This window comes from Phoxinus phoxinus (assembly GCF_949152265.1).
Source record: "Phoxinus phoxinus genome assembly, chromosome: 12".
NCBI lineage: Eukaryota > Metazoa > Chordata > Actinopteri > Cypriniformes > Leuciscidae > Phoxinus > Phoxinus phoxinus.
Genome location: NC_136887.1, coordinates 6,830,805 through 6,843,581, shown reverse-complemented (window position 1 = coordinate 6,843,581; position 12,777 = coordinate 6,830,805). Strand labels below are relative to the sequence as shown.

The following is a 12,777-nucleotide window of genomic DNA, read 5'->3' as shown; positions in this document are numbered from 1 at the left end:
GTTGATGAGTTGATTTATTGATTTATGATGAGTTGATATCGCATTTCAATATGATCCCGTTCATAGAGATTTTTTTGATGGGTGCGGAGGCTATTTAGGTCTGGTAAAATCTAAGATCTCTAACCCAGTTTGTCTGCAATGCGCTGTGTTTTCCACCAACTGGCAACCTGAGGTGGCGAAATACCATTGGGTGAACTGGCAGTGGGCGAGATCACACAGACCAAAACACAAACAGACATTCTGACACAGAAATCACACTTCAAAGTAAAATAACTGGCTGTGGAAGTGTTTTTCAGAGAAACGAGTAGAACTCAGCATATTTCCTAAATATCTGCAAACATATGATATTTTTATGATTTAGTACAGTAAAAAAAAACGTACATACAGCACCTTTAATGTTAAATTTGAGCAAAATCATCCACATCGATCTTTCTGCTTTCTCTGTGACTTGAATTATGAAGTCGACCGCTGACAAAATGAAAGATATGTCGCGTTTCGTGGCAATCCGACAAGACGGGCTTTCACAGAGCTATGCGTCTGAGGAAACTCTGACTGGGGCCAAAACACTTCCAGATATCCCAGCTAAACCTGCAAACAAAAGAGTGAGGCAGATGAGGATATCTCAATACTCTCTAATCTGATTAACACTCGCTTACACCATAGAGAAAATGCTGAGTGAAAATGCCCTAAAACTTAAAGGTTTGAAAAAAACAGTGGACTTCATATGTGCTGAATTTAATGACATCAAAGTCACGTTGAGATGAGATGAACACTGAAGAGAAGAAGATGGGATTCTTGGAAAGATCCTCCCGTCATTGGAGAGAATGTCAAGTCTATCCGTGTCTGTGAATCGACGTTCCCTGAGAGAGGAATCAGCCTAGCACACGTAACGCAACCTCCACCCATCATCACACGTAACGCAACCTCCACCCATCATCACACGAAACACAACCTCCACCCATCATCACACGAAACACAATCTCCACCCATCATCACACGAAACACAACCTCCACCCATCATTATCATTCACACGAAACACAGTCCACTGCATTGAAGGAGGCTCCAGGATAGTTCCTGACCTCCACCCATCATTATTCAGTTTATTGGTGAGTGGCGATCATCAATCCTCAAAGCCAGGACAATCGAGCACCAGATCAAGACCCTGTCATGACCATCACATCTGCAGACCTGAACCGCTGAACACCTCTGGAACGTGATCAAGAGCTTCACCAGCCATTAAATAAAGACAAACTGCTGGATGTTCTTCACCAGGAGTGGCGTAAAGCAAATGTGACCGACTGATGGAGAACATGTCAAGACATGAAAGCTGCGATTGGGTTATTCCACCAAATATTGATTTCTGAACTCTTCCCAAGTTAAAACATTAGAAATGTGTTGTTTAAACATGAATATAAACTTTTCTTTGCATTATAGCCTACAAGGTTGTTTTTTTTTCGTTATTTTGACCGGTTGTCATTTTCTGCAAATAAATGCTCTAAATGACAATCCTCATTCTTTTATAAAAACCTTTTTGAAGTGTTCTTTAATTAAAAATGTTGTCAAGAACCCTATAGCGTTCTGAGAGTGTGGGACTTGATTTGATCCAGATCTGAAATGCTATATGGATAAACACATACATGTCTGTTGGTTAACATTAAGCAACAGTTTATGTTTTAAGTATGTTTCAGTTGGAGAAAGATATTACATTGTGATGAAGATAACTGGACTCCCAGTTAAATTCCCAATAACATGCACCGATGAATCAGACCAATGTATTCATGTTAACTTATGCTTTCTGTTCCCTGAATGTGAAAACTATTTCAACAGCACTTGTGTTATTGCATGGCTCCTCTGCAAAAGTAGTAGGAAATTTCACATGAATGGCGACTGATTATAATATGCAACCGTTCTGTAAACCTGCCTTTTGCAATGCCCTGAAGAACAGCGGGAAATAAGAGCAGAGCCTTTTCTTGTTTTCAAAGAGAAGCCAAAAAATGACCATGATGTGGAAGCACATTAGCCTGTCCTCGGCGGAGTGGCAGCCGGGTTTGAGGAAGGCTGTTCTAGTTAAGGCACTTGTAGATGCTGAGAGCCTCTTATTCCCTTTCACACACACACACACACACACACACACACACACACACACACACACACACACACACACACACACACACACACACACACACACACACACACACACACACACACACACACACACACACACAAGAGGAGAACGCATTCTTAGACCCGAAGAACGCACTCAACCGGTCCCACAATGTCAGAAAACCTCAGCTATAATGCTCACATTCACGTCTGAATCTGCATATGCTCATCGTGCGCTGGATATTGCAGAGCGACTCGTGTTGTTCAGACGCAGGAGGTCTGCTGTGGCGAGCACATTAATGGGAACAGCTTGAACAGACGTAAAGCAGGATGTGTTATTTGTGCTTCTCGCACAAAAGCTGAGAGGGGGGTCGAGGCAGGCTTTTACGTGCCCGGAGACGACACAATAGAAAACCTGCAGATCCCATTTGTGAAAAAAGTGAGAACGCTCCGAGCAAATGGAGCTCGACCAGAAGGACAGCTCAGTTCATCTAATAATGAGGAGCTGTGCGTTTAAGAGCGAGCGACAGGACAGAAGCTTATATAATCAACTCCTCATGACTGGAAAATATGGCCTATTATATGATCTGCATTATAATGCAGTGTAATTCCCACCAACCCATGTCAATATCTGCACGCATGTAATGCTATGAAGATATGCTTATCATTTCCCTATTGTCAGTCTTTATTACATTATTATACGCTTTGCAGTTCTCTCTCTCTCTCTTTCATGGAGCGCATCTTTGCTCTGTACACATATGAAACATCATCTGCACACACACACACACCCCATCACATCTGTAATCATATCAGCACAATCAATCATTAACTGAGAGGATAGCAATTCATCAACAAGAAAATTGTCAAAGACATTCGAGCTTAAAATACAATTATTTGTAGTTGTGTTTTTTATTGTGCTCTGAGTCCATGAGAAATAAAGATGTCAAAATAATGGAAATTAAACATTTTTTTAATGTTAAAATGTCACATTCACATTTTGAATATGCTTATGAGTGTACAAATCTTAATCATTATTTATTTTTTTAATTAAGACCTAGTCTTATAAATAAAAAAAATATTTGATAATCAAATGAGATAAATGCATAATGACAATAACTGTTTTCCTCATTAAATTTTATTAAAAGAGATTTCACATGTAACCTCTTCCCTAAGTGTCATTTAGTTTTTTTTATTCATATTTTGAATTAGCATTTTTATTATTTATCATTATTTAAATATTGCCATTTCGGTTTAATTTATTTTTATTTCAGTTTTAATAATTTATTTTCAGTTAATAACATTAGTGTTACAACTTTAACTTATTTCAGTTTATAATTACCAAAGCAACATTTAAATGTTTTTTTAGTTTATATATATATATTTATTTCAAAGTTTTACTTACAATAATTAACAATAATAACTCTGTCCCTGGTTTCTGAAATACATGCTTTATTTCCACTATAGCGAATCATATATCTTAATACAGAATTTTCCTTGAAAAGTCCCAGTTTACAATAACATCATCCTAATAAACTATTGGCAAACTTAAGACTGTCAAGGATGCATAAAAAAATGAATATGATAAATATTACAGGACAATCTGAATCACTAATGTGTCCCATAAAACTAACCTTAGAACAATTCTGTAAACAACACACCTCCCAAAGTGCTCACGAATCCGGTATGACAGCCTCTTAAATGTCAGAAATAATACAACTATGTATATCACACGGTACTTAATGCGTTTTTTAATAAAGCGAGAGTTTACATGATAAATATGATCAACCTGCAGTGTCCCACTTTACCGGCAACAATGAAATCATAAACCATAAATGAAATTGAAATGAAATCATAAAAAAGATATATGACAAACCAACTCCACCACAATAAGTCCAGCCTTTTAATACGTTTTTCTTCATTACAATCTCAGGCTGATAACACCTCGACACTTTAAACAAAACACAAGCTCACACTTTAGTTCAGGGTCCAATTCTCACTATTAACTACGACTTTAGTCTCAAACTCCTAGTGACTGCTTATAATTGGTGAGGTAGTTGTTCAGTTCGGGTATTGGATGATTAAGAGATGTGGAATATGGCCATGCAGAATATGTGCTTTACAAGTACTAATAAACAGCCAATATCCTATTAGTATGCATGCTAACTGGACCCTAAACTGAAGTGTTACCCCCCCCAAACATTTTTTAAATAAAATTTATATAATGATAAAAGGTTCATTACAGAGGTGCATTCAAGTTATTGTATGTATGAAATTAATTTGAAGTCACATCCTTGACCCACTTCATTCACCTCAGACACACACACGATGTATTTGAGTGGCTGTAGAAATGTTACATCTACACACCTCTAACACACTGATGGTCTAAACATACATCTCGTCTAATAACGACTGACAGCTTGTGCATGATTTCCACAGACGTCCCGTGGCCTGAACAATGACCGCTTCAGACTATCAGAAATGTTGTATGAAGTACGATTAGCTGAAAGAAACAATCCTCAGACACTCAGTGAAGTAAGTTCATTTAATACAAGTTGTTAAATGTACATTCAGACTCTTATTTGGTATAAATTAATATTGGTTAAATACGAGACATCAAAAGGTGTCAATGTTCACAGAAAAACTCCAGAATGATCCATATCTAACACACTTCAAAATATCCATTGGATGATATGTGCGCTATATACAATGTGCTTCTGAGACAAAAATATTGCATTATTCATATGTACATACCCATAATAAAAACAAGAGTTCCAGTTGACACACACACATCTTTAAAAGCGGTCTGAATCCCGTGAGCGTGTGCAGGTGAAGGCATGGCAGGGTCTGAGGTGTGTTTTCGGCGCTCAGCACGAGCAGTTCCCGCAGCCCTTCACGCTGTTCATGATCTCCTCCTGCAGTTTCTTGCGCTCCTCCTCTTTCTGGGACATGCGCTCGGCCACGGGCTCGGGCTTGCCCCCGCCGGACAGGATCCTGCTGTTCTGTGTGTTCCACAGGTCGGCGTACAGACTGCCCGGTGTGTTCAGGAGAGTCTGGTGGTCTCCACGCTCTGCCACCTTGCCCTGCGTCACGCGGGTGAGAAGAGAACAGAGAGAGTCGGGTGAGAAACACAGGTGGAGACGTCTGGTATGCTCTCCATTACCACAGAATCAAGCCGAGTCGTCTCTCAGTTTGTAAAAACCATTGGATGTGACATACAAGGAAGATTTTCAGTTACCGTATTTTCCGGACTGTTAGTCGCTCCGGAGTAGTGTAAACGATTAATCGAATCCAAAATAAAAGTTTGTGTTTACATAATATGTGTGTGTATCAGTGTTGGGGAAAGTTACTTTTAAAAGTAATGCATTACAATATTGCCTTACTCCCTTAAAAAGTAACTCATTGCATTACTTAGTTATTACTCTTTTAGAAAAGTAATGTGTTAGTTACTTTTTCCCCACCTGGGCTGAGCTTGTTTTTTTATAACACAAACGTTCTATTTGTGGGCAAATGTAGAGACCCTTTCACACCGAAAGTGAAATAATAATCCTCAGGCTGAAGGACATGTACAGTAAAGCAAACCTTTCTATCTATCTATAGTCATTTCTGCTTATTAAACTGAATCATCGAAGGTCAGAAGCAAGTTCATTGGTCAATAAAGTAAGATTAAATGCATAAAAATGTATGTTTTATTTAACATAATTATTTGGAGGTTTGCATAGTATTCTGATTCTGCATTTCACTGATTTTATTCATTTTGAGGAATATTGAATATTTTTTGTGTGCAAGTGAGATGAGTAAATGCTCACATTTAGTCTAGAACTACAATAAACATGTTCTCACACACACACACACACACACACACACACACACACACACACACACACACACACACACACACACGCACGCACTTTGATTTGTCTCAACATGAGGACACGAGAGCTGTCAGTCAATAAATGGGAAAACAAAGTAACTTGCGTTACTTATTTGAAAAAGTAACAGATATTTTGTTGTAAATTTTAAAAGTAATGCGTTACTTTACTAGTTACTTAAAAAAGTAATCTGATTATGTAACTCAAGTTACTTGTTATGCATTCCCCCACATTGTATTGTGTATAATTATTTTGTATATATAAATACACACACATGCATGTTATATTTGAGAAATATTTGCATTTATATACTGCATATATATTTTTATATGATTTATATTATATATAAATAGAACTATTTTATATATAAATAACACATTTTTCTTAAATATATACATGCATGTGTGTGTATTTATATATACAAAATAAATATACACAATACACACACATATATTACGTAAACAAACTTTTATTTTGGCTTCGATTAATCGTTTACAGCCCTACTCCGGAGTATAAAGCACTCCGTCAGTATGTTCACACCGCCAGCGACACAATCCCATTCATTTCAATGGAGCGCTGGCGACTTCCGGCGACACGAGCGACTGTGACCGCTGGCGACAGAATGTGAGCGTGTCAAGCGACACGAGACACGCAACCAAAGTTCAGAAATGAAACTATGCAAATGAGAAGCGATTTTTGCGAGCGACAACCAATAGGAAAGAAGACTTTCAGTTGAGCTCACGTCACCGTCTCGAGTGAAGGCGAGACAGAGTTCGAGGGCGATTTCACTGTTTTATATGATTTGACTGTGACCACATACAGTATATGGATATAATAAAATTATGCTTGGAAAAGAAACTGTCGACAGTCTCAGGGAGTTTAATTCATACATTTATAATTCGAGTGTTGTAGTTTTTTGATGCAATTTTAGCACTGCTGCAGTTCACTTCACAGTTTCCCCTGCATTATGTTGACTAGTAGGGACAATTAAGACTACAAGGGACAAATTCGAATGACGTTTTAGTAATTTATGACAGTATGAGTGAGTTTAATTTGTTGATTGATCGATCGGTAATCTAGTAAATGATTTAATCCACTGAAAACTGCTGTGGTGGTATATATAAAAACACTATCCCAACAGCATAGCCTACCGTTTCTTTTGAGCCTAATTCCCAGTCAAATTAAAATGATATAGTTATATCACTTGTGATGGTATTTTGTAGTACCGTTTATATATGGCCAGACATGCAGTCTACCAATAACATTAGAGCGACAATACCAGGAACGCCCACAAGCGACTACACAGTGCAGAGACTAGCGACACACAGCGACAGTCACTGGCGGTGTGAACGGGGCTTAAGTCGCACCTGTCAAAAATTGCGTCATGAAGAGGAACAAAACACATAAGTCGCACTGACTTTAAGTCGCATTTATTTAGAAATTTATTTCACAAAATCCAAGACCAAGAACAGACATTTAATCTGGAAAGGCAAGTTATTCAGCTCCACAATAGACCCCTTTTCAGTTAGTAAACATGGTGACGTTTTGTTGTGGGCGGAGCTTAGGTGGAGGCAGAACGATCCCTCTGGCCGCTTCACTAACGCTAGTTTGCCAGTTTTGTTTTTTAACAATGACTGGAGAAAATCCGATTTTATCTTAATGTGCAAGCTCACTCACTGTCCAGGACCACGATTGTTATTTGGAAAAGTTCATTTTAACGGATGGAACCAGATTGGCCGACCCGTACACGCTCAGTCAATGATGGACGATCTGACAGGATTAACGTTAACGCCGCCTCCGGTCGAATGGCCTGACTTCTACACCGACCCGATAGAGAAACTGAGCGTAAAGAGAAACTGAGTGTATATAAATATTTAGAGGCCAATAACTATTGTTGTTAGGTTTGGTAACTTGCCATTTTGTGACATCTGGATTCATTTTCTACTCAAAATGACACATTCATACACAAACGATCTATCGAGTGTTAGTCATTGTGTACCAAGTAGGTCTCTGTGTTCGAGTGCCATGTTACTTCTATTATGTAGACACAGTATGGCATCTATACAATATCTATTGTATTATTTACTTAGATGTTTAGAAATAAAGCATACACTATAAAAAGTGTGGTTTAATTCAGTTACAATGAGTAAAAAGTTAATTTAGTTAAATTAACTTCGTTAAGTAGACGTTACTTAAATGTTTTTTAATATGTTAATTTGTGAAATGAAATAGATGTTACTTAATTCTATACGAGTAATTAAATAAATGAAATATAATTACTTTGATTTTATAATATGCTATAGATGAAGTGCATGATTTATCTCCCTCATCTATTTAAATGAGCAGCTGAAAGTAGTAAAGGGCAGACATTTCAAAATAAGAGTCCTGGTGTATATTGTGCTTGCTTATAATTAAAAGTCCTGCATTATACAGAACTTTTTTTCTGGTTATTATCAGTTACACAAACTACAAGCCATTTAATGCGTTTACAATTTAAATAATTTGGATATATTTTGAAGCAGAACTATTAAAAAAACTGTACTTTTTGTCTTTAAATTTTGCTTGTAAAAGTCTCCTCATCACACACCTTTATTAAGGAATTTTTATTTTATTTTTAACTGTGCCCCTAAACTTCTTTATGCGCTTCCTTTTTTCTTCTTCAAAATAGTGCACGTGCTCCTCTTGAAAAATGATCTTAAATAAGCCAATATAAGAACATGTACAACAAAATAATGGCAAGACGTGTTTTTCTTTTGAGTCTCTGTGGGCTGTATGCAAAAAACAACATACAACCGTCTGTAGGCAAGACTCCCAAACAAATGATTTTTATGAGGCGGTTCTTTTAATGAATAATTCAAAAAGGTGAGTTTGAATTATTTCACAGAACTGAAAGCATCAGAGCCAGTAACGAAATCACCATCTGACTCACTCACTGGATTTAATTTCTTTTCACCCTGTTACTTTATTTTATCCTATTTAATTAAAGGAACATTTCTTTGTTTGTACAAACGGAGAGTTAAGCCTGACAATCGGCAGCACGTCACATACAGCTTAACCAGAACATTCATTTAACTTTCAATGAGACTCGTTAAGACCCCGCAAGGTTAACAATAATCATCTATTTTTCCACCAGGGTCGTTGTGTGAGAACAGCACCGATGCACAGCAACGTTCTGATAAACACACACACACACACACACAGGGAAGAAACCCTGAGCGTTTATGCAGGCTTTGCCTCAGGATTGTTTCAGGAGGCCAGAGGGTGTTTTTCAGCATTTAAATCTTGGTTTCTTTTATTGATGCCTTGATATTCCCCAGCATAGCGCTGCCTGCAGACAGCAAGACTGTGCGCCTGCATCTAAATTGGAAGAACTGGGCAAAAACAAGAGATTTAGGGCCATGAAGGGGCACTGATGGAGAGAGAGCGTGTGCATGTTTGAGGAAGGTCTAGAGAGAGCAGAAAGACAGCGGTGTGGGCGTTCATGCAGCACTGCCTCTTAAAAGACTGCCAGCAACAAAGCAAAGTATGAAATGAGCTTGCACAATGACATCTGAACGCGTCTCCCGGCTGTTTGCTAGTTACTTGCATCAATTACGACGCCACTTTGGCCAAGCAAGACTCAAACACTGATAGCGTTTTTAGCAGCCGTGTCGTTTTCAGCTTGAATGCCGTGCAATTACTCCCCGGTTTTAGATTCTGCCGGGCGAACGACAACATTTGAACGCAAGGTTTTTCATCACATGCTCCACCCCCCCACCCCCACATCCGGATTGAAAAGGTCTCCACACATGGGAGACAAACAAAGGTGTCGCTGAGCATTGGGCAAAAGGTATTTCCACTGTTAATGAGCTGAGGACGCGGTGAGACTGCTCTTTACAGTCATGAGCGTACATCCCCAGCTTCAGAAGTGTGCATCATCTCGCATACCTCTACTGCACACTAAAAAGAGGAATACTGCTTTTGAAAAGGGATGCTAAAATTGCTGGCACTTCGGTACCATACCAGTCTTTCTACAGTACAGACCCGTTCACACACCAAGGACAGTAAAGGTATAGTTTTAAAAATCATTCTAGATGTAAAGAATAGCAGTCCACATCACAGCAATAACAGCACAGAGCAACAATATTGTCAGAATCAGTTTGTCACGGAAACAAAGAGATTTTTTTCCAGCTGATAATTGATAAAAAAACATTGACAGCCAATCAGAATCCATCCTGTTTTAAAGCGCTTGAACATTTAAAGCTGTATATGATAAAACTGCAGCGCTTATAATAAACAGAACAATATCGTGCGCGGGTGCTAGGGCTGCAACTACCCATTTGATAATCGATTTTAATCCATTATATTAAACAATGTTATTGTTTAAATAAAAACTTTTCTTCATTGAAGTATGTGAAGTTGAACAAGATGCTTGTCAGAATATACAAAATGGAAATGGTTGCGGTACTATATATAACATTTACAGAGAAGGACTAGGCACGTGCGGGGAGGGAGGGGGGTGGGGGGGGGTGGGGGGGGGGACTGGGTTGGTTAATTTGGGGGCTCGAGCCACTGCCCTTTTTCAAAATCAAATCAATCAAAAGTGCCCCTCTCAAACAAATGGACTTGATTGAGGAGGTCAGTCTCCGTTTTCGAGGGTCTAAAACTAGTGTGTGTGGACGGCAGGCGCAACCGTAGCTAAAGTTATGCGTTTTAAAACAAAAATGCACTAGTGTAAACGTAGGTATCCCACAGTCTGCTCGGGAACCGATGCTCTCGAGCCAAAGATGGCTCTTTCACTGAGTGTATGGCTCGACGGCAGGGAAAATAAACCAAACCATTTTAAAACTTTTTTTACATTTTACATATTTTGAAATATTACATAATTCATTGTTGCCCGTTCGTCATGTATAATACACCGACCAATCATCATCTGGCACAAGTAGTTCAAATTTCATTGGACAATGTGAAGTGGAGCGGTAATTTTCCGGTCATAAATCGTTTGAAAATGATATGGACAAACCAGTTAATACCCAGTGCAGGAGACCTATAGTAACAAAATGTATTTTTGATAAGCTTAATAAGACCAACATAATGATTGATGTATTGTATTTTATGTATACTGTTTATTGTTGTCCTGCATGTAACAAAAGTAAGGTATGTGTTGCTGCTTCGAGTTATTTGCATGGCTGGCTGTGTCTAAATGGTGTCTGCCGCAACTATACTGATGTTTCAATGTCTCTGGATGTTTCGTGTGGTTTTATGTCGTGATAATTTATTTGATGTTTTTATATAGCCTGGGTGCCAGCCCGAACCCCGCCCACAACATGTTTTTGGTCGGGAAGTTCGGTCTGGACTCGATCCGTTGAGGAGTAATTATGCTCTGCTCCCAGAAGGCCGAGCCAATCAAATTGCCAGGGCGGGCTTTAATCGATGATGGACAGATGATCTGCGAAATTGAGATTTTTAGATTCCGCTTACTGCGTTGCTCTGATTGGTTGTAGGTCTATCCAATTGAGTGCAGAGTTTTTTTTTTTCCTGGTTCGGTTAAGACACGCCGCATAATCAAAGCCCTATGGAGCAGTATCAGACTCACATTCTGCCTAGAATATGAGTGTGACGAAGTCAGGCTAGTTTTTTATAGTGTCTTGAGTTACTTTTTGTATACTGTATATTTTTATTATTTTTAAGGTTTCAAAACATCTTGCCGAAGGACTGCAGTTGAAAATTAGCCAGTAGGCTTAACACTGGCACATTTACAGTAATGTTGATTAATGTGTGCTGTCCTTATAAATAAATAAATAAATAACAAATAAAAGTGGGAACCTTCTTTTTTCATGAATGGATTGATGTTGATTCAAAAAGATGCAGTATGTCATTAGCCGTGCTTCCATTACCCTTCAAACTCCCATTTAACGCAAAAAAGTTTTTACGCTCACATGAGGGTGTTTTTCAGGTTATACGAAAAATAAATATTTAGCAAAACTGATATGGAAAAAGTTTTTGCGCATTTACAGGTAGGGATGGGAATTGATAAGAATTTAACGATTCCGATTCCATTATCGATATTGCTTATCGATCCGATTCCTTATCGATTCTCTTATCGATTCTTATTGGGGTGAGGAATTAAGTACAAATTTGTTTGTATTAACTCGCTTTAACCCTCTGGAGACGAATTGGGCGGTACCGCCCAAAATGGCATACTTTTACAAATGTGCAATTATCTTCAAAACTATTAATGATAGAGAGGTGCGGTCTTTTTTGCCGTCTTCCTCAGATTCCGCTGAAAACAGTGATATCACGTTTGTATTATACACACGCTTCGCTGTTGCGCAATACCACTGCATAAAAAGGCCAATGAAATCGATGTTGTTAGGCAAATTCCACCAATGGAAAAATTGCCGCTGGGAGGATTTTGTTTTTTACCCAATCAGAGGAAGGTTACCATGACGTATTCTAGCCAATCAGAGGACTCTGTAGCCTTCAACATGTACAAACAAACAGCGTCATGTGGACGGAGAATGAGACAGATAGCGAACGGAGCGGAGTATTACAGAGCGCACAGAGATCTATATAAGAGAGAGACAGAATAACTTAAATAGCATTATTATTGTATTGTTTTAGCACTTTTATGATGGCAAGCAGTAAGATTTACGGCAGAACAAGCTCTGGAACAGTTAGTGGAAAGTAAATCTGCGAGTGTGTCATGTTCTTCAGAGCAAGCAGGTCTCATTTAGTTCTGAGCAGACCGCTTTTTCACGCCTGGGACTGTTTGTAAAAAAAGTTCCTTATTTCATTGTTCTTAACACATTTGATTGAACAATT

At 38.5% G+C, this 12,777-nt stretch overlaps 1 protein-coding gene across 1 annotated transcript in view; it reads right to left on the bottom strand.

Moving 5' to 3' along the window:
- Window positions 1-3,836: 3,836 nt before the first annotated feature.
- The window catches only part of abcb7 (ATP-binding cassette, sub-family B (MDR/TAP), member 7), a 60,119-nt gene continuing 51,178 nt past the window's right edge, over window positions 3,837-12,777 (bottom strand). The window contains exon 16 of the mRNA XM_079629837.1: window positions 3,837-5,184. Coding sequence (XP_079485963.1) covers window positions 4,969-5,184 — 216 coding nt within the window. The 3' untranslated portion in view covers window positions 3,837-4,968. The remainder of the gene's footprint in view (window positions 5,185-12,777) is intronic.